Source organism: Rutilus rutilus (assembly GCF_951802725.1).
Source record: "Rutilus rutilus genome assembly, chromosome: 24".
NCBI classification, from domain to species: domain Eukaryota; kingdom Metazoa; phylum Chordata; class Actinopteri; order Cypriniformes; family Leuciscidae; genus Rutilus; species Rutilus rutilus.
In genome coordinates, this window is record NC_140228.1 from 15270162 (window position 1) to 15295369 (window position 25208).

At 42.5% G+C, this 25208-nt stretch overlaps 1 protein-coding gene across 1 annotated transcript in view; it reads left to right on the forward strand.

Moving 5' to 3' along the window:
• Positions 1-25208, forward strand: part of cntnap2a (contactin associated protein 2a) — a 406059-nt gene that overhangs the window by 145892 nt on the left and 234959 nt on the right. Inside the window, exon 3 of the mRNA XM_084399640.1 lies at positions 21540-21733. Coding sequence (XP_084255766.1) covers positions 21540-21733 — 194 coding nt within the window. The remainder of the gene's footprint in view (positions 1-21539; positions 21734-25208) is intronic.

Sequence of the window (25208 nt, forward strand, 5' to 3'; positions counted from 1 at the left end):
CTTAAAAAAACAAAACAACAACACATAGACTGCTTTTACATGATCAGAATGCATCCGATAATTTTAAAACAATGCTAGATGGACTTATAATACATCGTTCAACTGCATAATTCTATATAATGTCTACAACCTATATAATGTGACTATTATGCCTAGATCACCTATAATTCATGCAGTTTCTATAAGTATTGAATGGTTGACTGAAAGTTTTTATTGTTTCCTACCAGTATGATCGTCTGCTCAAAACTCAAAAGATGACTTGAATGAAATCTGTGTAAAATGTATTGTATTCTTAGTATAGAAACCAAGTCTAAATTGTACTTTGCTACAGCGAGAAAGTTAAGTGACTCAGATAACGTGTAATTTATGGTGAGTGGAGGAGAAACGGCCACATCTGAACCAAAGACGATATTCTTTTCGTTTCCGTTGAGAGTCTCGGTTCTAAGTTAATGTAGCACCCTGCTAAATTTATCTAATGTTTATTTTGTGTTCTGTTAACAAATACAGTATCTTGAAATATGGGCCAGTTCAATTGCCCTGGTGTGTAATACATTTTTTTGTATTATTACGCGTGTTGATTCAGTTATAAATAGAGATGTTAAAATATTATTTTTCTTTTGAGAGTAACCTTTGAACCCTCTGTCACTTTATTTCGTATTGGATGGCCAGGTGTCAGTTTCATTAGTTATCCAATCAGTTCCATCCATAGAGCAGTGTAACAGCCTACCGGATTGTTGAGGGGGCGGGACTAAAGACCGAGCGAAAAAAAAGTTCGAGAAAAAAGCCAGAGAGATCGCTGCGAGCTAGCTGTAAGTTCTGTGTGATTTATAGATTGCTGTTCATCGATGTTGAGAACCAGTGGGGTATTCTGCTTGAGTTTTGTGAAGGTGCTACACTGTTAAAACGGGAAAGTGAGTGTTAGCTTGGAGCTGTTTGAATCTACAACGGAGATTCGGATGAAGTGAAACTACTGCTTACTTAGCATGTGAACTGATAGCCACGTGTGAACTGCGATGCGCATAGCCACGTGTGAACTGCCTGAAATCCAATTTGCCACCGAGTTCTGAGTGAGTATGTGAACTAAAATGAACTTGAAAAAGATATCATGAAGCTCATTCGTTTTTTTTGTGGACTGTTGGCTAGTGTGCATCAGAGACTGCCATCCATGTTGCTGCCATAGATGTGCTCGGGATTCGTGCTGCAGGCCAGAGATGTCTGTGTTTTTCACACAGACGGACAGAGTTTCAGGACGGGTTTTCTTCATCGTGTATCTCACCACTGGATCAAACGGTTTGAACCAGAATGGTCATGTACATTTTTCTGTCACCGAGGAACTGTGAGTACAGACAATATTTTTTTTCTCAACTGAGCTCCAACAAGCGCGCCAACGTTGTGGTGTCACTAAACTGAGACAGTTAGTAGAAAAAACCCCGGGGTATTGTTAACTGTCATTTCATTTGAACATGGGAACATTTTGAAAGGTTCACTCACCAAGTTCTGAAGAAAATATATAAATACATTTTGAGTTTAACTTTAAATCTTTGTGGTCTGATATTTAAGTGTGTGTGAGTGAAATGTGATTTGTGTGATTTCAGTTATTTATGTTTTTTTCAAATAAGGGTTATAGTGGCTAAGTTAAATATATATGTGTATGGGAGTTTATGCTCACAGTGAAAACAAACGAACACAGTATAGCTTTATTTCAGCTAACCAGGCCTCTCTACACTTTAGTAAGCGTTTCATGCCCGAAGTTTCAGTTGTTATATGTAAATCCTGATTTTAAATTCTAGTAACCTCTCACCAATTCGTTTCCCCATGCACATGATAAATCCTAAAAAAAAAATGGAATTGTGAGAAGGGTTACACGTGGGGGCTCGTCCGGGATTTTGTTTACTGTTACTGTTTTGTTTTGTGAGCATGTAATAAAAATTTTAAAAATTTAAAAATAAAAACAGGAATATAAGAAAAAAAAAAATCAGAAAAACAGAAGTAGCTTAAAAGCCCTATAGCCACTTATGCGTGTTTGAGAGATTTTTTTTTTATTATTATTTTATTTGATTCTGTGTTTGTAAAGCCAATATAACATGGAGCCAGAACAGATTTTCAAATGGTGTGAAGACAAAGGTATTGATGCAAGGAAAGCATTTGTGCTTAGTAAGGTTTCTCTTGGTGTTACGGATGAGACTATGTATAAGGTACTGGATGAGGCTGAAGTTTTCGGTCCCTGTAAAATAAGAGGACGGTGTGTAGAACACCTCAGTAAAAGCCAGTTAGTTTTAGTCGAAACTATTAATGATATGACTAAGGCTGACATACCTGAACAGTTACTAACTGGAGATGACTTTGGACCTTGGATAGTTAATGTTTCTGAGACCCAGAGTGTTCATGTAGCTAGTGAACAAAGAGACTTCCAGTCCAAGTTGCTGTCATTCTTAGCAAATGAAGGGAAGACACTAGCTGATGTCACAGGCTTACTTACCTCTGCTTCTGCTCCACCCACTGCTCCACCCACCGCTCCAGACCTGAACACAAAGCTGGTGAATGCCATCTCCTCACTAGTTGAAAAATGTCAAGCCACGCCTGTAGATGGACCGGGCTATCGCAAGCTACGCATGTTCTCAGGTATGAAACCCACTCCACATGGAGAAGAGGAGTATGATGCTTGGGCGGAACAGACAACCCACATGTTGGACGAGTGGCAATGTTCTGATGTTGTCAAGAGACAGAGAGTAGCTGAGAGTCTTAAAGGGCCAGCAGCAGATATTGTCCGAGGTTTGAGAGTCACTAATCCACATGCCACTGCCACTGACTATCTTAAAGCCCTTGAAACAGCTTTTGGAACCACAGACAGTGCAGCTGATCTCATGGTAAGGTTTCGTAATACCTTCCAGCAAGAAGGTGAGAAATTATCAGCCTACTTACTCAGACTAGACAAGCTATTGCATGCAGTCCATCGTAAAGGTGGAATTGAAGTGATTGACATGAACCGAGCGCGCATTGATCAAGTTGCTAGAGGCTCTCTGCCTCATGACTTTGTTGCCCTTCGCATAAGACTGACTTACAAACTCAAGCCTCCTCCCAGCTTTACTGATTTGCTTCGGGATGTAAGAGAAGAAGAGGAGATGATCCTTGAAAGACCGATTGTAAAGAAGGGTGCGTCTTTAGCTATTGGTAGACGTGCAGAGTGTGCTACAGCCTCAGTTGTACATGTACTGCCAGAGCCTTCACCAGTCCCTGACGTAGCAGAGAAAGATTCTGCAATAGAGAGTCTAAGGAAAGAATTTCAAGGTCTCAAGACTGATGTTGCACGCCTCCTTTCTGCCTCTGTGACTGCATCAGCAAGTGTGGCACAGCAGGTAGACCAGAACCCCAGCCAGAAAGCTACTGGAAACTCATATGCACGTGTGAAGGAGAGGGCTCCCAAACCTCAGTATCGTGCTGATGTCTTTTGCTACAGATGTGGTGAAGATGGTCATTTCCAGCGGGAGTGTCAAAACCCAGAAAATCTCAGAAAAGTGAACAAACGTCTCTTGAAAATAAAACAGCCGACGGGAAACTTTCCAGGGGCTCAGTAGAGGAACGGCCTGACGCTCCGGAGAAGATACGTTCCACACAGTGTGACACGCTACCAGAAAAGAAGGCTAATTTGCCAGAGGGTTTAGTTGGACCTAGCTCTATTGTCTCAGTACAAATTGAGGGCATTTATGCCAAAGCTTTACTTGATAGCGGGTCTCAAGTTACCCTACTGTATCGCTCCTTTTATGACAAGTATCTGAAGCACCTGCCTTTGACCCCTATTGAGTGCCTGGAGATTTGGGGCCTCAGTGCAAAGGAGTATCCATATAATGGTTATATGTGCTTGAAGCTTGAGTTTACCGGAGATGTAGTTGGAGTAGCTGAGACCATAGAAACACTTGTGCTTGTGTGTCCAGATCCGGTCATGAAAGGGGATGTTTCCGTTGTGGTCGGCACAAACACCTCTATAGTTCGAAGACTGTTCCATTCATGCAAAATACATGGAGGAGACCATTTTCTTAACACACTGTCTGTTCATCCAGTAATAAAAGAAGCTTATGAGAAGTTTCAGGAGACTCCTGATGACACAGCTGAGACAAAAAGAGGAACAGTCTGGTTCACACAAGTCAAGCCTTTCACTCTGCCACCTGGCGGCGTTGCAACTGTTGTTGGTATTCCAAAGTTTCCTGGAGGTCTCTCTAGCCAAGCTGTTCTTCTAGACCGTCCGGAGGAGAATTGTTTTCCTGAAGAGCTTCTGGTCATGCCGGTTGTTGAAAAGTCCACTGCTGTCCACTGTCGTCGCATCACAGTCACCATGAGAAATGTGTCCAGTCATAATGTGACATTAAAACGTGGAGTTCCTATTGCTCATCTATTCCCTGTAGATGTAATAAATACAGTCCTTGAAAAGGGGGGCCCTAAGCTGTCAACATCTCAACTGTCCCCGTCCTCTTTCAACTTTGGTGACTCTCCTGTGCCTCCTAAGTGGAAGGAGCGACTCTGTCAAAAGATGATGGAGAGAAAAGAGGTTTTCTCCTGCAGTGAGTTTGATGTGGGTTGTGCAAAGAGCACACAACACAGCATTCGGGTGACAGATGATAGACCTTTCAGAGAACGTTCTAGACGTTTACCACCGGGTGATTTGGAGGATGTGAGGAAGCATCTGAATGATCTCAAAGAGGCTGGAATCATTTCAGAATCCAGAAGCCCCTATGCTTCCCCAATAGTGGTGGTTCGCAAGAAAAACGGTACCATACGTATGTGTGTGGACTATAGGACGTTAAACAGGAGAACAATTACGGACCAGTATACCGTCCCTCGTGTGGAAGATGCTCTGTCCTGCCTTGGTGGTAGCCAGTGGTTCAGTGTGCTTGACCTCAGAAGCGGCTATTATCAGATCCCTTTAGCTCCTGCTGATAAAGAAAAAACAGCTTTCACTTGCCCAGCAGGGTTCTATCAGTTTGAGCGGATGCCGCAGGGGATTTGTGGGGCTCCGGCCACATTTCAGCGAATTATGGAAAGGACTGTTGGTGATATGAACCTACTGGAAGTGCTTGTGTATCTGGATGACGTGATCATCTTCGGAAGAACGCTAGAGGAACACGAGCAGCGCCTTCTTAAAGTCCTTGACCGATTGAAGGAGGAAGGATTAAAGATATCGTTGGATAAATGTCAGTTCTGCTGCCCCTCTGTTACCTACCTTGGACACATTGTGTCTAGAGATGGCATTGCTACGGACCCGGCAAAGATTGAAGCAGTGAAATCATGGCCCCGTCCAGAAAACATTACTGCTCTTCGTTCCTTCCTTGGCTTCTGTGGATATTACAGACGTTTTGTAAAGGATTTCTCCCGAGTCTGTTATCCACTCAATCATCTGCTTCAGGGCTGCATTGTATCTAGAAAGACAGGGAAAGGGGCAAAGAAAAATAAAGATATCAAAGAGCAGAGTAAAGCACAAGCAGCCACAGCAACAAAAGATTGGTACCATCCTTCTGAGAGTTTTGGAACTAGGTGGGATAAAGACTGTGAGAAAGCTTTTGAGGCTTTAAAGAGAAGTCTTACAGAGGCGCCTGTGCTGGCAATCGCCAACCCAAAACTGTCATATGTGCTGCATGTCGATGCGAGCAGGGAAGGATTGGGAGGTGTCCTCTATCAGGATCAGGGAGAAGGTTTGCGCCCAGTTGCGTTTGTCAGCAGAAGCCTCTCTCCAACAGAAAAGAATTATCCCACACATAAGCTCGAGTTTCTGGCATTAAAATGGGCTGTTGTCAACAAGTTGCATGATTATCTCTATGGAATGAAGTTTGAGGTTCACACTGATAACAATCCATTGACGTATATCTTAACTACAGCTAAATTGGACGCAACAGGGCATCGATGGTTGGCGGAATTGTCAACATATGATTTTAGTCTAAAGTATCGACCTGGAAAACAGAACGTGGATGCGGATGCATTGTCACGCCGCCCTCATGCAAATCAAAATGCTTCACATGAGAAGGAAACTCTGCTTGCCACCACAGTCCAAGCTGTCTGTCACATGTCTAAAGCCAGAGTACCTCACTGTCGCCAGTGCAGAGCTGTAGATCTCATGGGCTCATCTAAAGGTGCTGTGCCCAGAGCCTATTGTAACTTGTCATTTCTGAACACTAAGCAGTTGCCCAAATTGAGTGCAGCAGAAATCTCAAATTCTCAGCAGAAAGACCCATGCATTGGAGAAGTGTGGCGTGCTATAGTTCAGAAAAGTGCCAACCAAGCTAACAAAGAGAAACATCCTGATGTGTCATTGTTGTTAAAAGAGTGGGAGAAGCTAATAGTCAAAGACTCTGTGTTGTACAGAACAAGCCATCCACCAAACAAACCAGCTTGGCAGCAGCTGTTGCTCCCACAAGAGTTCAGAACAATTGTGCTCCAGTCATTGCATGACCAGTCGGGCCATTTGGGGGTTGACAAAACATACGGACTGATACGGGAAAGGTTTTACTGGCCTCGCATGAAAGTCCAGATTGAACAGTACTGTAAGAGCTGTCCAAGGTGTATTCAGAGGAAAACGCTGCCTAAAAGAGTTGCTGAGTTGTCGCATCTTAACAGTGATGGACCGATGGATCTCGTCTGCATGGATTTTCTGACGATTGAGCCTGACTCCAGAAATATCTGCAATGTGCTCGTAGTTACAGATCATTACACGAGATATGCTCAAGCTTTTGCAACTAAAGATCAGAAAGCATCAACTGTCGCTAAGGTTCTGTGGGAACAATACTTTGTCCACTATGGTTTGCCAAAAAGGGTGCACTCAGATCAGGGCAGGGATTTCGAAAGTCGCCTTATCCATGAACTGTTAAGCATGCTTGGCATAAAGAAATCCCGAACCACTCCCTATCACCCTCAAGGTGACCCACAGCCTGAGCGTTTCAACAGGACTCTTCTTGACATGCTCGGAACGCTGGAAACGCAAGACAAAAGTAAATGGAGTAAGCACCTCAGTCATCTTGTACATGCGTACAATTGCACAGTGAATGAGTCCACAGGCTATTCTCCATATTTTCTAATGTTTGGACGACAAGCCAGGCTGCCCATAGACGTGACATTCGGAGTTTCAAGTGACGGCACCTCCACAAAATCCTACTTGAGGTATGTCAAAAACATGAAACGTGAGCTTCAAGCCGCCTATCAGTTGGCTGGGAGTATAGCAGAGAAGAAGAATGAAGCGAACAAGCAACGCTATGATCAAAGAGTTCGTTTCTGTCCATTAGATTCCGGGGACAGGGTCTTGATCCGAAACCTTGGGTTACAAGGGAAACACAAGCTTGCTGATCGGTGGAAAGATACTCCTTATATTGTGGAGAGTCAACTGCCTGGTTTGCCCGTGTTCAAACTGAAGCCAGAGAGTGGACATGGATCTGAAAAGATACTACACCGAAATCACATTCTGCCAATCGGACAGGAAGTGCAGTTGCGGCCTGAGATGAACAAGGAGCCCTTAAAACAAAGCAGAGCCAGCAGACGGCTCAAAGCAAAGAGAAAAGGGAACTCTGATACTTCATGTTTACCAGCACCCGAACAGGATAAGATGGAGGCAACATCTGATTCTGAAGATGATGAGATGGGTGTATGGCATGACTATTATGTACCACAAACGCTGTCAGGACCAGAACCTCAAAACATTGATTACTGTGAGCCTTTTGATCTGGATTTGGATCTGGCTGTTTTGACAAGTAACTCAGAAATGGATGATGCAGTTGAAAAATCTGTCGTAGTGGAGGAGAATGACCATGTGGTACAAAATGTGACAGCAGAAAGTGTGCCACGAGAAAGAGACACTGAAATACAGACGTCAGATGTAGCTGAGAGACTTAACAGTGTAACAGAAAGCCATGACAAGACAACTCGGCCTCAGAGACTAAAGAAAGCTCCAACCAGACTAACTTATGACTTTTTAGGGACCCCAACGTCAGTGGCAGTTGGTACACATAGTGCTAGTGTAGTTGAGATTAATGACCAGAAAGATTCTTTAGCCCTATCTCCTATTAAGAAATACAAAAGTTATTTTTACAAGTGGATAGGTTAAGGGGAATGTTAAATAATCTTCCTACCACAATCTTTTAAGAAAATGTGTTTATTTTCCTTAAAGTGATTTACGGTTTTAGACATGTCATGAGGGCATGACCATTTTTCTTGTGGGGGGAGAATGTAGCACCCTGCTAAATTTATCTAATGTTTATTTTGTGTTCTGTTAACAAATACAGTATCTTGAAATATGGGCCAGTTCAATTGCCCTGGTGTGTAATACATTTTTTTGTATTATTACGCGTGTTGATTCAGTTATAAATAGAGATGTTAAAATATTATTTTTCTTTTGAGAGTAACCTTTGAACCCTCTGTCACTTTATTTCGTATTGGATGGCCAGGTGTCAGTTTCATTAGTTATCCAATCAGTTCCATCCATAGAGCAGTGTAACAGCCTACCGGATTGTTGAGGGGGCGGGACTAAAGACCGAGCGAAAAAAAAGTTCGAGAAAAAAGCCAGAGAGATCGCTGCGAGCTAGCTGTAAGTTCTGTGTGATTTATAGATTGCTGTTCATCGATGTTGAGAACCAGTGGGGTATTCTGCTTGAGTTTTGTGAAGGTGCTACACTGTTAAAACGGGAAAGTGAGTGTTAGCTTGGAGCTGTTTGAATCTACAACGGAGATTCGGATGAAGTGAAACTACTGCTTACTTAGCATGTGAACTGATAGCCACGTGTGAACTGCGATGCGCATAGCCACGTGTGAACTGCCTGAAATCCAATTTGCCACCGAGTTCTGAGTGAGTATGTGAACTAAAATGAACTTGAAAAAGATATCATGAAGCTCATTCGTTTTTTTTGTGGACTGTTGGCTAGTGTGCATCAGAGACTGCCATCCATGTTGCTGCCATAGATGTGCTCGGGATTCGTGCTGCAGGCCAGAGATGTCTGTGTTTTTCACACAGACGGACAGAGTTTCAGGACGGGTTTTCTTCATCGTGTATCTCACCACTGGATCAAACGGTTTGAACCAGAATGGTCATGTACATTTTTCTGTCACCGAGGAACTGTGAGTACAGACAATATTTTTTTTCTCAACTGAGCTCCAACAAGCGCGCCAACGTTGTGGTGTCACTAAACTGAGACAGTTAGTAGAAAAAACCCCGGGGTATTGTTAACTGTCATTTCATTTGAACATGGGAACATTTTGAAAGGTTCACTCACCAAGTTCTGAAGAAAATATATAAATACATTTTGAGTTTAACTTTAAATCTTTGTGGTCTGATATTTAAGTGTGTGTGAGTGAAATGTGATTTGTGTGATTTCAGTTATTTATGTTTTTTTCAAATAAGGGTTATAGTGGCTAAGTTAAATATATATGTGTATGGGAGTTTATGCTCACAGTGAAAACAAACGAACACAGTATAGCTTTATTTCAGCTAACCAGGCCTCTCTACACTTTAGTAAGCGTTTCATGCCCGAAGTTTCAGTTGTTATATGTAAATCCTGATTTTAAATTCTAGTAACCTCTCACCAATTCGTTTCCCCATGCACATGATAAATCCTAAAAAAAAAATGGAATTGTGAGAAGGGTTACATTAAGTTTTGCTGCAAAGTTTCGGGCAACAGTTTAACAGCAAAGCCTACTTCCAACTTCAAACTTCATCCACAAGACTTTTCATTCATCCGCCAACACACCAATTTGATTGGCCTCCCAAGAACTTTGTTCCAGAAGACAAGACCGCCAAGCCAATCAACGAACCAGGGAAACACCCTTTTTGAGCAAAGGATGCCGACAAAGGGAATCTACATGCAAGGAACACAAATGCAAGATATAAATTTAACAACCCCGCCTAAGGAACAATGGGAGGGTTAAATTGATGATTAATGGTTTGTTCAGGTCAGGTTTTACAAAATGCACATAGAAACGTAGGATTTCATCATTTCACTCTTAAAACTCATTCCTTCCTCACTTTCTTTCTGCAACTCGTGTGAATGTGTGTGTGTTTGTGTTAGATAGTAGTTTTATGTGTTAGAATACTCAATAAAGCCTTGTTTATATATTCGTTTATAAGAGAAGTGTCATGTGTTATGTGCTTACAAATTTTATGTCTTAAACTGCTGATCTAGTTACCTTGCTAATAAATTGTGTTTTCACTATAGTTTGGATATTAATGCAGAGCTGCAGAGCTGATAGTTACTACCCGTTCAAGTGAACGCTGGACGATAAAATAAGTGATTCTTCCAAAATTCACTATAAATTAATTAATTAATTCCCTTTGCGATAAATTGATCTGTTTCCCTTACGTATGTTATTTGAGATTTCAAGATTCCCCCATTCAAAGAGATAGGACTTGGTCTTGGATGCCTGAAATAGCTACCCGGAGGTATTTCAAATATGGCCGCCGAGTGAACAGACTTTCCCTGAAAGGGACTTTGGTAATGCCAATATGTCAGCATCCAACATTCTGTCTCCACCAATGATGCATTATTTAGCCTTACTAATGTATTTTAAAGAGAGCACAAAATCAATAGAAAGCAGAATTGTTATTTATCTACTTTGATTGGTGAGAGTTGGTAGTGATATCCTCCTATATTCTTAATCCATCCCGCCCACCCTTCCATCCATCTATATGATGGGAAGTCATATCATATACAGTCGATATCCTATAGCTTTGAGGTGTGGTTAATTAATTATTTATAGTACAAATAAAACATTTCTCAGTCTATATAAAGTCAAAATGTGAGACAGAACTTTGATATAATAATAACTGAACATAAAATTGAAAATAAGATGCTATAAAAACAGCATTTTTGAATACTTACAAGACTAAATAATTCCCAACACCTCTCTCTCTCTCTCTCTCTCTCTCTCTCTCTATATATATATATATATATATATATATATATACTGTTTATATATACAGTGGGGAGAACAAGCATTTGATACACTGCCGATTTTGCATGTTTTCCCACTTGCAAAGCATGTAGAAGTCTGTAATTTTTATCATAGGTACTCTTCAACTGTGAGTGACGAATCTAAAACAAATATCCAGAAAATCACATTGTATGATTTTTAAGTAATTAATTTGCATTTTATTGCATGACATAAGTATTTGATACATCAGAAAAGCAGAACTTAATATTTGGTACAGAAACCTTTGTTTGCAATTACAGAGATCATACGTTTCCTGTAGTTCTTGACCAAGTTTGCACACACTGCAGCAGGGATTTTGGCCCACTCCTCCATACAGACCTTATCCAGATCCTTCAGGTTTCGGGGCTGTCGCTGGGCAATACGGACTTTCAGCTCCCTCCAAAGATTTTCTATTGGGTTCAGGTCTGGAGACTGGCTAGGCCACTCCAGGACCTTGAGATGCTTCTTACGGAGCCACTCCTTAGTTGCCCTGGCTGTGTGTTTCGGGTCGTTGTCATGCTAGAAGACCCAGCCACGACCCATCTTCAGTGCTCTTACTGAGGGAAGGAGGTTGTTGGCGAAGATCTCGCGATACATGGCCCCATCCATCCTCCCCTCAATACAGTGTAGTCGTCCTGTCCCCTTTGCAGAAAAGCATCCCCAAAGAATGATGTTTCCACCTCCATGCTTCACGGTTGGGATGGTGTTCTTGGGGTTGTACTCATCCTCCTTCTTCCTCCAAACACGGCGAATGGAGTTTAGACCAAAAAGCTCTATTTTTGTCTCATCAGACCATATCAGACATTCTCCCATTCCTCCTCTGGATCATCCAGATGGTCATTGGCAAACTTCAGATGGGCCTGGACATGCGCTGGCTTGAGCAGGGGGACCTTGCGTGCGCTGCAGGATTTTAATCCATGACGGCGTAGTGTGTTACTAATGGTTTTCTTTGAGACTGTGGTCCCAGCTCTCTTCAGGTCATTGACCAGGTCCTGCCGTGTAGTTCTGGGCTGATCCCTCACCTTCCTCGTGATCATTGATGCCCCACGAGGTGAGATCTTGCATGGTGCCCCAGACTGAGGGAGATTGACCGTCATCTTGAACTTCTTCCATTTTCTAAGAATTGCGCCAACAGTTGTTGCCTTCTCACCAAACTGCTTGCCTATTGTCCTGTAGTCCATCCCAGCTTTGTGCAGGTCTACAATTTTATCCCTGATGTCCTTACACAGCTCTCTGGTCTTGGCCATTGTGGAGAGGTTGGAGTCTGTTTGATTGAGTGTGTGGACAGGTGTCTTTTATACAGTGTAAGGGTGGAATTCCTGCAGTGGTTCAAGCTGCAAGAACTGCCGAATGACAAAAGAAACGTTATTAGCAAGATGGTAGAAAACTGCACATTTCTTGTCTATACCACCCACTGCCACTTATACCAACGACGGAAATAAACGCAGTTACAATAGCTTAATATTTGTGGGAGAGCGTTGCTATAGATAGTGATGATATTGTATTGCAATATGTAGCATTTCAAAGTCAATACCAAATCAAAACTAGTTAGCACATTAGTTGTAATTGAAAAGGTTTAATGACAAAATATGGTTATGGTTACACTTAAAATAGTTACAAAATAGATGTATGAGATGATGATAACTTATACCATTAATTGTACCCAGCATATAAAATATTACCAGAGAGAGAGAGAGAGAGAGAGAGAGAGAGAGAGAGAGAGAGAGAGAGAGAGAGAGAGAGAGAGAGAGAGAGAGAGAGAGAGAGAGAGAGAGAGAGAGAGAGAGGCAAAAGGAGAGAGCCCCAAGAATAAGAAGAGAGGGGACCCAGAGAAGAAGGGACCCGGAGAAGAAGAGAGCCAGAGCATCTTTGTTCTAGTTTAGTAGATTTTTTCCATTGCATTGTTTCCATCGTTTTGTCTAGTCTACTGTATATAGGACAGGCCAGAACTTTAATTTATGCTGCCTTAAGTATAGAAATGGGCCTACATGATCCCATTTCCCCTCCTCAAGAACAAAGGTGAAATTCTGGCTATGTGTTCATGCTGTTCATTAGATCTTTTTAGAAGCATAGTGCTTTAATATGCATTTATGACACAGCTCACACAGTTTTCATTCAGTCTCCCAAAGACCTTGACACTATATGAAACACATCCATCACTTCACATTTTTCATATGGATTTACATCAGCAAATGGCCTGTTGAAGGTCAGCTGTAATCACGTTGCTGTGGTGTGTGAGATGCACACAGTCATTTCGGGCCCACCCTCGGCATCATCTCAAATCCATACATCAGGTTTGAGACTTGTTTGCAAGTTTGAGTCCTCCGCTTTCATTCAGCAGGAAGGGCATTTATTTAGCAGCAGTTCATCTGTGAGATGAATCTGAGTGAAAGGTCAAATCTCGCTTCATCAGAAACCTGTTTGGCCCTCACAGCTGGAGATGGGAAGGGACAGGTGGCTGTATGTGGGAAACAAAATAGCCTGTTGGAAACTAATGAGAGGGAGAGGTGGGAAAACTGAGGTGAATGACAGAGGGGTAGAAAGGTTCAGTCCCCCAGCATTCAGTCATGTACCCCAAGCTCAGCTGAATACCAATGTGTCCATGCATGAGATTGAGACTAATATAAGGAATGTGAGCAGTGATCCATGTCCTTTATTTCCCTTTCTCTTTCTTTCTCCTTCTGCATTCTTATGAAGTTAAAATTAGTTTCCTGGGAATATTTTTCTCTGTCTATTTTATATATATATATATATTAAGGGTGTCACGATTCTCCAAATCCTCGATTCGATTACATTTTCGATTCTAAAGTCACGGTTCGATTCGATAAAAAATTGAAAGCACAAGCTATGCCATTTTTAGACTTTTATGCAATATAATAATAGCTGACCTTTGTTCGCAATGTACCACACACTACATTGTCAAAAACGTTTATTAACAACATAATGTAACAATAACTTATATCTTCAGTCAATTGGAAACTGAAACAAAATAACCTGCCATCTAATTTCTCTTTTGTAACTGCAGTCTTCTTCACAGAGGATGACATTCAAGCTCACAAATTCTTTTTTTTTTTTGCAGTTTCAAGTTCTTGTTAAAGAGGAATATGCCTAAAACCGGAGTTTTCCACCACTGAATAAGGTTGCATGTCCGCGGCTATAAATACTCCTAGCGCGCTTGTAATTGCCTTTGCACGTGTTGAGTTACTCAGTTGAGTTTTATTCCAAATGAAGACGGGAGAGTAGTTTGTGTTACAGTTGTCGGTTTAACAGATAAATCTATGTTTTTGTGGTGCCTGCGGAGATGCCCTGCCATGTAAGTCGTGCTGCCGGTGGAATAATGTGGTATACGTACATAGCAGAGCTTGCAAACTGTGTTTTTTTTTTGTCGACAACACGAACGTTGTCAACATAACTCACTGGAAATCCAAAATACTTCCACATCGGCGACTTCAGTGAAAGAGGAGGGGGTTCAAGTTCTGTCGATGGGTCTCCTGCGTCTGCAGTTGACATGCTATCTTTTGGCTGTTGTTGTAGCTGTTAGGTTGACTCGCAGCACTTCAACACGTGTGGGTTTTTTTTTTTTCGCTTGGCAAGCCAAGCTGACGTGACATGGGGGCGTGGCAGCATCGACGATTCCATTTTTTGATTCGATAATCGAGATTGAGCATTAATTTCGAAATCGAAATCGTGACACACTTAATATATATATATATATCATTTATATATGTACACACAACTTCCCACATTCTGCCAAAATTTTCATTCTGTCCTAAAAAAGCAATGGCTTTTTTAGTAGTCGATTTGCTTAAATTTTGCTAATTTCTTGGCAAATACTTTGTGGATACAACAGTTTGTTCTGGTTCTCGAATCTGATTTGCTGTTCGCCACGGGAACCGTTTCACTGTTTCACTCCGCTTGCAGCATTTCTCTTTGCTGTTATGTAGATAGTAGTGTCCCAGAATTGGGAGCTTTTTCCCGCGTCCCGCAAGACGTAATCAGTGACCCAGATTTCAATAATGTCTGTTTTAATTATTTCTTCTCTGAAATTACAATACCAAAAATATAGCTGCAAGCAGCGATGCGGGGCGAAGCCCCTGAAGCAGCTGCAACAGCTGTGCAGAGCAGGAAGACTAAAAACATCAGAAATTGAACATACATGAAAAAACAGCTGGTTCAGAAATACAGGTGAAAATGAACTCAAAATGAACAGAAGTTCAGATGAGAATGAACACAGAATGAACAAAAACATACTTATTTCTAATCCAAGAGAAAGAGATTAGATTAATTAGATTAATTAGATTATTATTCAAGCGTACAACGGAGATACAGCCTACAGCGTACAGCGGAGATACAGCCTTAAGTCTGTTTTCACAAGCGCTACAAAAATTTGTTTGCGCAGTATATGAGAACGGTTTGGCAAATCACCTTGAATTACTTCAAAAATAGAATTTTTGTCGGCATGGTCTGAAGATGATCTGGTTCAATTTTCATGAAAATCGGAGCAACCGTCTAGGAGGAGTTCGAAAAAGTAGGTTTTGCAGAGAATTCAAAATGGCGGAAAGATTTTCATGACAGTAAATGACGTCATAGGGTGCATTCGAATTGACTTGAACCAAGGAATCAGAGGAAATAAGACTTTTGTTTCTTGCCTTTATGGTTCGAGTGAAACTTTGGACAGTTGGTCGCACTAGAGGGATTGAGTTAGAGACTCCAAATTTGCTATGGTGACTGTTCAGACTGTCCTCTATCAGTGTGCTAAATTATATACATATATATACATTATAGTGATGTATGTCTCGAGACCACTTTTACGTGGTCTCGGTCTTGTCACGGCCTTGACGGTCTTTGGTCTTGGTCTTGGTCTTGTCTTGGTCTCGGACCTCTCGGTCTTGTCTAGGTCTCGTTGTCTTAGACCGACATAGTGGTCGGGGGATTTAGCAATACAATACTACAATATCCACGACGACACAATGTTCGATAATGCAACATTATTATCTGCAATGAAACGGATTGAAGCGCGCGTGCGGCGTGTGCGCGAGCCACACGAGAAAACACTTTATCCGCGCCACTGATCGCAGCGGCAACGAGCACTTTGATCACTTGATTTCAAAAACACATATCAGTGACATGATGGGTTTTAACTTAATTCAGGAGATTTTGGGTAACTGCACAACTGACAGATGACTTTGAGCGCACCGCCAACGGTGTGTGTGTGTGTGTGTGTAACCATAGCGACAAAACGACCAACTTTCGGATCCTGCACTTAAGCCTATAATTTCGTTTTTAAAAATTGAATTATGTATTTAAAAGTTGCAGAATGGATTCATTTGGAGACTCCGAAATCGGCAGAGATAGGCAGGCATTTGCTTAGATGAATTTGAGTCTTTGATATCTGTGTGTGTGTGTGTGTGTGTGTGTGTGTGTGTGTGTGTGTGTGTGTGTGTGTGTGTTGTTTGATTACAGTATTGTATTTAAGATGGTGTTAGACTAAATAAATGGTCTTTTAAATATCATCTGCATATCTCCGTTGTGTTGACTAAACATTAGGCCTAATCGAAGTTTATAATTGTGTATCTTTAATTTGATGTTACGATTTCATCTACACATTAAGTATAATTTCAGTTAGTTACATATTTCTCATTCTTTAGACAGTTGTTGGAGGAGTCAATGAAGTCATAAGTACGCAATGCAAAAACAAATCACTAAAATGGGCATAGCAAATCACGTAGGTTACGAGTCTCTTTCCTTTAGTGTCAGCATGTTAGCAGATGGTAAACGATTCAAAAATTATGCCATATGATTTATCATCGCCTAGGTACATTATCATCACAAAGTCCTACATGCCACATCTATAAGGCTACACAGATATCCCATCAGGCAGGTTTAGACAAACATAATGCAATTTATTTTTCATCTCTTCAGTTCTATTTTTTCTTGTTTGATCAGAATCATTGAGTGTTTTTATTTTTATTTTATCTCGACCTAATGTTACAACTCCAGGAGCTCTTTTGTCTTCTGCCTACCCGTCTACCTATTTTACCCCCCTCTTTCTCAGAGTCTGGTGTCCTTCCAGTGCCCTTCTTTTACTCTCTTTATCTCCTCAGAACATCTGCCTTGGTGGCAGGTTGCAGGTGGCGGTGGAGTGGATGTCCCCTGGCTCCCTTACACTCTCTTAAGCTTCTGTCTTGTACTGATCCATGGACACCCTAAACTGCTGACCCTCACTTTATGTCCTCACTCTGACTCTCCCTTTGGCTGGCTGCAGTGCCATTCTGCTTTATGTTTACTATGAAGATTGTAAGGAACTTTTTGGATTTACTTCTAAGTAGGGATGTCCTGAGCCGATCTCAAGAATCGGCACTGGGGCCGATTAAGCTATTTTTTAACTGATCGGTATCGGCTATCCTAAGCCCGATCCTTTACTTTACGTCAGCTGTCACACAGATGTCATGCAGTAGGTGGCGGTATGCACCTTCAAGTGGGTTTTCTAACTGCTATTAAAGGTGCAGTATGTAATATTGACAGCTAGCAGTTGAAATGGATACTGCAGTCCAAATTAAAAAAATTGGAGAGTTGTTTGCCCCGCTCCCTCCTCCTCAGACTCCTCAGCTTGACGAGCCTTAAAGCCCATGTTGCAGGTTAGAGTACCCAGTAAGCCAATGTATAGAAAAATAATGTAGGAACTAGATTTAAATATAAACATATACTTATAAAACGCTATTTAGGCTTCTGGAGTCGTTCTTGTGAGAGAATTTTACTTCCGCATTTGAAAACCGCCGAACCGGAAGTGACGTAACATGAGGGAGAGCGGTCAAAGTAAACAATAGGAAAGCAATGGATCGCAATGACAGCTCGGAAAGCTGGGGGAATTGTAGCCTAAATGTTTACTCGTATGATATATATAATTCATATATAATTGATATATATGATGATATCATATAATTATGAGCCTGATATGAAGCCAAGTGAGCAGGACAGGCCAGGATTAGACAGAACAACGGTGAGTTGTGGTGTGAGGAGAACAGGGCGAGAGAACAGTGTTAGCTTATAGATGTATTCACGTTAGCCGACGATATGTACAACACTATGCTCAGATCACAATACTGTACAGATTATTATCATCATGTATCAGGCAATAGCAAAGCTAGTAATGGACCCTTACCTGCATGTGTTGTGTGTGTCAGCCATTAGGAGACAGTTTCCAGAGGAAGGGGGACTTTATAAAGGCTTTGAATTGACCCATTTGGTGACGATGAATAAAAAAATTTTATCACAATCACAACTGTCTTACTGTATAAAAACTTTATATGTAGAAACAGCCAACACAAACATTAAAGTCGGTTTGTACAGATTGAAAATGAATTATAGAACATAATATATTTATAATAATAATAATAATAAGTGTCGGCTGCAGACTAATAACAAACACATAAATGCATTACATTACAAGTTTATGTAGGATGTTACATTTACATTTTACATTTACATTTAGTCATTTAGCAGACGCTTTTATCCAAAGCGACTTACAAATTAGGACTAAAATTAAGCGAGTCATCATGAAGAGGCAAAAAACAACAACAACGCAAGAAGTGCTCAGAATACGAGGTTCAGGCATTATTCAGAGTAGCATAAGCCCGATAAGTGAGGTTTAAAGGAATTTTTTTTTTTTTTTTTTTTTTTTTTTTTTATGAAGGTAAGTGCTCACGAAAGAGATGGGTTTTCAGCTGTTTTTTGAATGTTGTCAGGGATTCTGCATTCCGGATGAGGGAGGGGAGAGTGTTCCACCAGCATGGAACTGTGAATGAGAATGTTCTGGAAAGTGATTTTGTGGCTTTCTGTGATGGAACCACGAGACGTCGTTCGTTGATCGATCGTAGGTGTCTGGTAGGGATGTATGCTCGTAGGAGTGAGTGAAAGTAGGAGTAATTAATTTAATTCATATGTTAATGAATTAAATTAAGACAAGGCACATTTTGTAAAACAGATGTACAATAAGTGATCTCTGACGGATCCGTGAGCGTCATGTTTCCCGCTGCCGGCCGAACCACATGCTGACGGCGGACCGTCAAAATTAATTCTGAATGTGCTGTACTCTTTAGATATTATTTGAAAATAACCCTTGTGTTTAAAATGTACAATATGCAGGAGTTGATCCTCAATACCCACTTTTGGCTGTGTTGTTCCTAACTTTTGATTTTTTTACCAATTGTACTCAAACTTTTTCTCAAACTCAAAAAAAACAACAAAAAAAACAGTGTGGCGCTTGTAACCTGTAAGTACAGTCCTAATAGTATGCTTGTCCTCTCCCTGTCAATCTTCAAACAGTACATCCATGATTATTATACACAGAATTCCACAAATCCTATGTATGTGTACGTTTTGCACAAGGATACAGTGGGCTCAAGGGCTTGTTTCTTCCTTGCAAACTGGGGATGGAGGTGTGGAAGGACACTGGAATTTGTGAAAATGTCAACTTCGTTTTGTATAAATTGTATCTTAATTTTAATCATTTTTTCATCAAACAATTGCCTGGATTTAGGCCTAATTAATAAGAAGCAAATATAACGAACAGACAATATAATCATGGAGACGCCCGCGCGGTCACTTGCATTGCACGTGAACTGGAGCGCATCTCATCCTAACTTAACGAAACTCAGTGTATGCCTCACACAGACATGAGAAATACATCAAATACACAAAGCTTGAAATGTCTTTAAACGAAATCATTCAAAACGAAAAGAAAAAGGCTACTCTCTGATTATGTAATCCATTATGTGCATTTCTCTCGCGCGTTCACTATGAATATGGTGATCGTCAACTTCATCTTTGCAGCCGAGTCGACACTGTAAGAAAACACTAGTTTATTAATAAAAAATCAATGCACGCGTGTCACCGGATTTACAAATGCACATCTTGCTTGTTGCACGCACACATATTATGTCGAAATAACGAGATATTATGTTAAAATAACATTATTATTAATAATACATCTTTTAGAATATTTGATTGAATGCTAAATGTTCCAATGAACTGCCGTATACAAGGCGACATCTAGTGTTTATATCTATGCTCCGCACTGAGCGAACGCACAGCCCAGCAAACGACTCCCTCATGTGACGTCATATGACGCGATGGTGAAAAAAAGCGGTTTTTCAACACGGTCAAGTAAACTGTCACGTTTTGTATTCAATTTGTGCCCTTATGTCTTGCAAAACAATTTTTAATCCTGCATTTACTTTTCATATGGTATTTTCATAAAAGGTTATATTAATAAAAAAATAAAATAAAAAAACCTGCAACATGGCCTTTAAGTTGATCCATTGATTTATCTGCACTTTAATTTTTTAACTTTTTAGATGGATGCTGAGGCTTTTTGGGTCTGGTAGAATCTGCTATCTCTGACCCTGTTCATTGCTGGCTTCCATGGCTCTAATACTCTGTGTTTTCCGCAAACTGGCAACCCGGGGTGTCAAAATAAGTTGCCCCTTTTTTACATTTGAGCCACTGAGAAACTCTCTGCACATCCTGTTATACACTGGATTGGGTTTAATGATTCAGATCGGAGCGGGGGCACAAAAAAAATATCAGCTTTGCATTTAGGCACTCTCAGCTTAAACAATGTCCAATTCATGTTTGTCATACCAATACAAATACAGATACATAAATAAAAAGGCTTAACTATAGAATATAGTATTCATATCTGGGTGTTTCTTTATGGGCACTTTTGCTCCTGTAAAATCACAAGTTTGTTTATTTATTTGTTTGTTTATTTATTATTATTTTTTCTGAAAGTCATGAAAATTCCCACAATATTCCACCATATCTCAAATGATGTGTTGTGCGGAAATGACACTTTTAACACTTTTAATATAAAACAGACAGAAAGAAGACCCTCTTATGATAAAACTATTTAAAGTAAACTCTTTGAAGCTATAATGAAGGTTGCATTTATGATTTTGATGTGTTGTAGCCTATAATATAATATTTTTATTTTCAATACATTGTATCTCTGTGTTAAAGTTATGGGGGAAAAAAAAGAATTATTCCTGCGGTAAAAAATGTTGAAATGCAAATTATTATTATTTCATATGCAAAGATAGGCTATGAAGGAGGCCATATGTGTTCATAATGCAGGCCTGAAGTAGGAATTGCATGAGGGGTTGAAAAGGGGTCATGAAGGCACAGGGAGGCATTAAAAAGGGTTCGTTTTGTTAATATTAATGGTTGGATTTATGATATTTAATGATCCTTCAAATATCCCTTTAACAAATGTTCAAAAGCTTCCAGCTAAAAGCACAGATAAAACATCTGTAAGGCAATCTGTTCTTTAGACTTCCAAGAGAAGAGAATAATACAGATGTTCCTCTTGAATATATCGAGTTAGTTCAACACCATAACAGATTATCTTTGATAAATTACAAAGCTCTTGTAGATTATCGACCCATTCAATTTGTACCCTTAAAAAAAAACGTTGAAAAGAACATGTATAACAAAAAATCTAAAACATTTGTTCCTGTGCTGTTTTCCTCAATCCCCTGTGTGACACAACCACAAAGATTTTAGATCAATACAACAAGATGCTGAGTATTGTGCTCTTTCTCTAGGTGCGGGGGGCTGGTCTCCGTTGGACAGTGATCATTACCAGTGGCTGCAGATCGACCTGGGAAGCAGAAAACAGGTCACAGCCATCGCCACGCAGGGTCGATATAGCAGCTCTGATTGGACAACACGCTACCGGCTGCTCTACAGTGACACAGGCAGAAACTGGAAACCATACCATCAAGATGGCAACATCTGGGTCAGTATCATAATAATTCATATACTGTAATTGTTGGATACTATTGTTCAAAGGTTTGGATCGGTAAGATTTGATTCTTTCCATTCTGATATGCTGATGTTGTCACGTATGGGTTGTATATAAACACACAACGAAGAAGATGAATCACAAATCAAATCTTTACTAGATAATCCATAAGACAAACACAGAGACAGGCAGGAACATAGCACAACACATATACACTGACAAGATCGGACAAAGGACTGAAAGACACAGGGAGTATATATACTAGAACTAATGAGAAAAGTGATAACCAGGGCACAGGTGAATGACATTGCTAATTAGACAGACTTGGGAAAACGTCTCAGGTTACCACTGTAACCTATGTTCCCTGAGAACAGGGAACAAGACAATACATCATCATGACGCTATGGGGAACGCCTCAGGCGTGACAGGTGTCTGAAATCAAGTATCAACTCACAGCAATCATGCTGACCGGTGACAGCCCGTGCATCATCAGCTTGAATGATGAGCGCGCGACCTGGATGTATAAAAAGGGCGCCTTGAAACCGTGACAACATCCTATCGTCTGAAGGGACTGTTGCAGGCAGGCCCCGAGGCATGGCAGGGAGACATATTGTCTCGTTCCCTGTTCTCAGGGAACATAGGTTACAGTCGTAACCTGAGACGTTCCCTTTCGAAGGGAACTCGACAATACGTCATCATGACGCTATGGGGAACGAAATACCCACTCCGCCATGCTGAGGGAGTGCATGCCCAAAGGCAGTGACAACTGTCAGAACCAGTAATTCAGAGAACACTGGAACCACTCACCCTTAGGTCACATCGGGCTGTCAGTGACAGCACTCCCTACCGGTCATAGCCCAAGCTAATGAACCAAGAAAACTGCCAGAACATAGTTAATGGGGGGGGGGGTTAAAGGGGTCACTTCTAGGGAGTGTGGCTAGGGGACCCAAGGGACTCCCAGCCAGTCACTATTCAGGGGAGCATGCCTCCTGAAATGCCACCAGGCTGACCTGGTGATCTATACTAAGACACACAGTCTGGCCATTGCCTGTCTGTCCGAGACAGAGCCTCTGGAAGTTGCCTTGGATAAGGCATCCAAAAACCGAAGGCCTGCGAAGCTGGCAGAAAACCATTCAGTTCTGGATCACAGAGACGGGATCTCCCGGAGAGTGTGACTCAACCTCAAGAAACGATGGAAGTTGTCCACTCAATCCACGGGTCTACCCAGTGCTCGCTCCGAACACTGGGGAAGTAAGAGAGGGTTCAAAACCAGGAAGGTCTACTGAGGCCTAAGACCTGATGACCCCCCTCATGTGGGGAGCTCCAGTACGTGAGAGCTCAAATCAGGAAGGCCGGTAAGGCCTGTAACCTGGCGACCACATCATGTGGGAGCTCATACTCAGGAAGGCCTGTGGGGCCTGAAACCTGGCGACCACAGTATGTGGGAGCTCATACTCAGGATGGCCAGATGAGGCCTGTAACCTGACATGTGGAAGCTCATAACCAGGAAGGCCTGGCGACCACGGTGTGTGGGAGCTCATACTCAGGAAGGCCGGGTGAGGCCTGTAACCTGGCATGTAGAGGCCCATCACCAGGAAGGCCGGTGAGGCCTGTAACCTGGCGACCACAGTATGTGGGAGCTCATAACCAGGAAGGCCTGGCGAGGCCTGTAACCTGGCGACCACCGTGTGTGGGAGCTCATATTCAGGAAGGCCTAGTAAGGCCTGTCACCTGGCGACCACAGTATGTGGGAGCTCATAACCAGGAAGGCCTGATGAGGCCTGTACTCTGATAACCACAGTATGTGGGAGCTCACATTCAGGAAGGCCGGGTGAGACCTGTAACCTGACATGTGGAGGCTCATAAACAGGAAGGCCTGGTGAGGCCTGTAACCTGGCGACCACAGTGTGTGGGAGCTCAGCTCCCATTTACAATACATTACCTGCTTACCAAACATGTCCCAGGCTCTGTACAGGAGATGAGTTCTGAAAAAGAAGAGAAAAAATGTTACTTGCGCACAAAGCATTTTCACTCAACATAAAACCTGCAGCGTGCGGAATGAAGCACGCCAGGACTCAGAAACTCAGTAGCCTCTTTTGAGTTCTAATGTTTCACAAGCCTAGGGAAGGCGCTCCTATCAACCAAGCTGAAGCGGGCCATCAGAGAATTTCCTGAACTCATCATGGGCCCCGCCCCAGGCCTGATGTAGGAGGAGCCTGGGAGCCTGGGGGGATGGTGGTTAGGAGACAAGATCCAGGGAGGTGATGTCTAACGTTCGGTCTGAGAACGTTTCCTCTGGATCACCTCCCTGAGATCCTGCCTCCCGCGGGAGTTACGCCTCCTGCGCGCCCTGCTCCCTCTCTTAGGAGGAGGGGGTGCACGGGAAGCGACACTGGCCTTCTGGGTCTGTCTGTAATCCTCAGACCACGACGGACCAGGCCCTCCCGCCTGCCTGGGCTGGGGCGAGGACCTCCGCGGTATGCAGCTCTTAAACGCCGCAGAGCGCGCCCTCGCCTCTCTGAACTTATCGACCACCGTCTCAACGGAAGGTCCAAAAAGCTTGGAAGGTGAAATCGGCGAATCGAGGAGAAAGGTATTTTCTTTCTCCCCGATGTCAGCCTGGTTGAGCCACAGATGCCTCTCCGTGGCCACCATAGCCGCCATCGCACGACCGATGGAAACAGCGGACTGTTTGGTGGCCCAGAGAGCCAAATCCGTGGTGCGGCACAGCTCTGCGACTGTGTCAGGGGGCAGGCCGGCCCCCTGATCGAGGTCCCGCAGCAGGTCGGCCAGGTAGGCCTGAAGGACCGCGAGGGTGTGCAGAACCGCACCTGCCTAACCTGCTGCCGTGTACGCTCTGCCATTCAAGCGCGATGTTGTCTTAAGCGGCTTGGATGGCAGGGTCGGCGCTCCCAGTGATGATGGCCGACCAGAGGTGAGATAGTTGGCCAACGTCTCGTCCACTGGCGGCATCGACATTTACCCGTGCTCCCCGGCCCCCTCCACAGCAGCGAAACTAGCCCGCTGATGAAGATAAAGGCGCGCAGAGAACGGGTTCTTCCATGCCTTCTCGATCTCAGAGTGGAGATCGGGAAGGAATGGAAGGCTCGTCCGAGCCGGTGGCTTACGGGTGGGGAGGAACCGATCGTCCAAAATACCACGAGCAGGTTCCTCCCGGGCGCGCCTCCACTGCAGCTGCAATCTGTTGGTGGCGCGCCCCATAACGTCCACCAACTCAGCGTACACTAGGCAGGAGGGCTGAGATGATTCAGTCTCAACCAGACTGACATCATCAGCAGCCGACTCCTGCCCGGCCCGAAGAGAACCAGTTGCAGATCCGTCAGAAAGAGAAAGAACATCCTCTTCTACATCGACCTGAAACTCACCCTTGTCAGCTGGCAGATCATCCGCGAGGTTAACGCCCCTCTCCAGCTGATCTGCCAGCTCCATCTGAGAGCCCCACGATCTC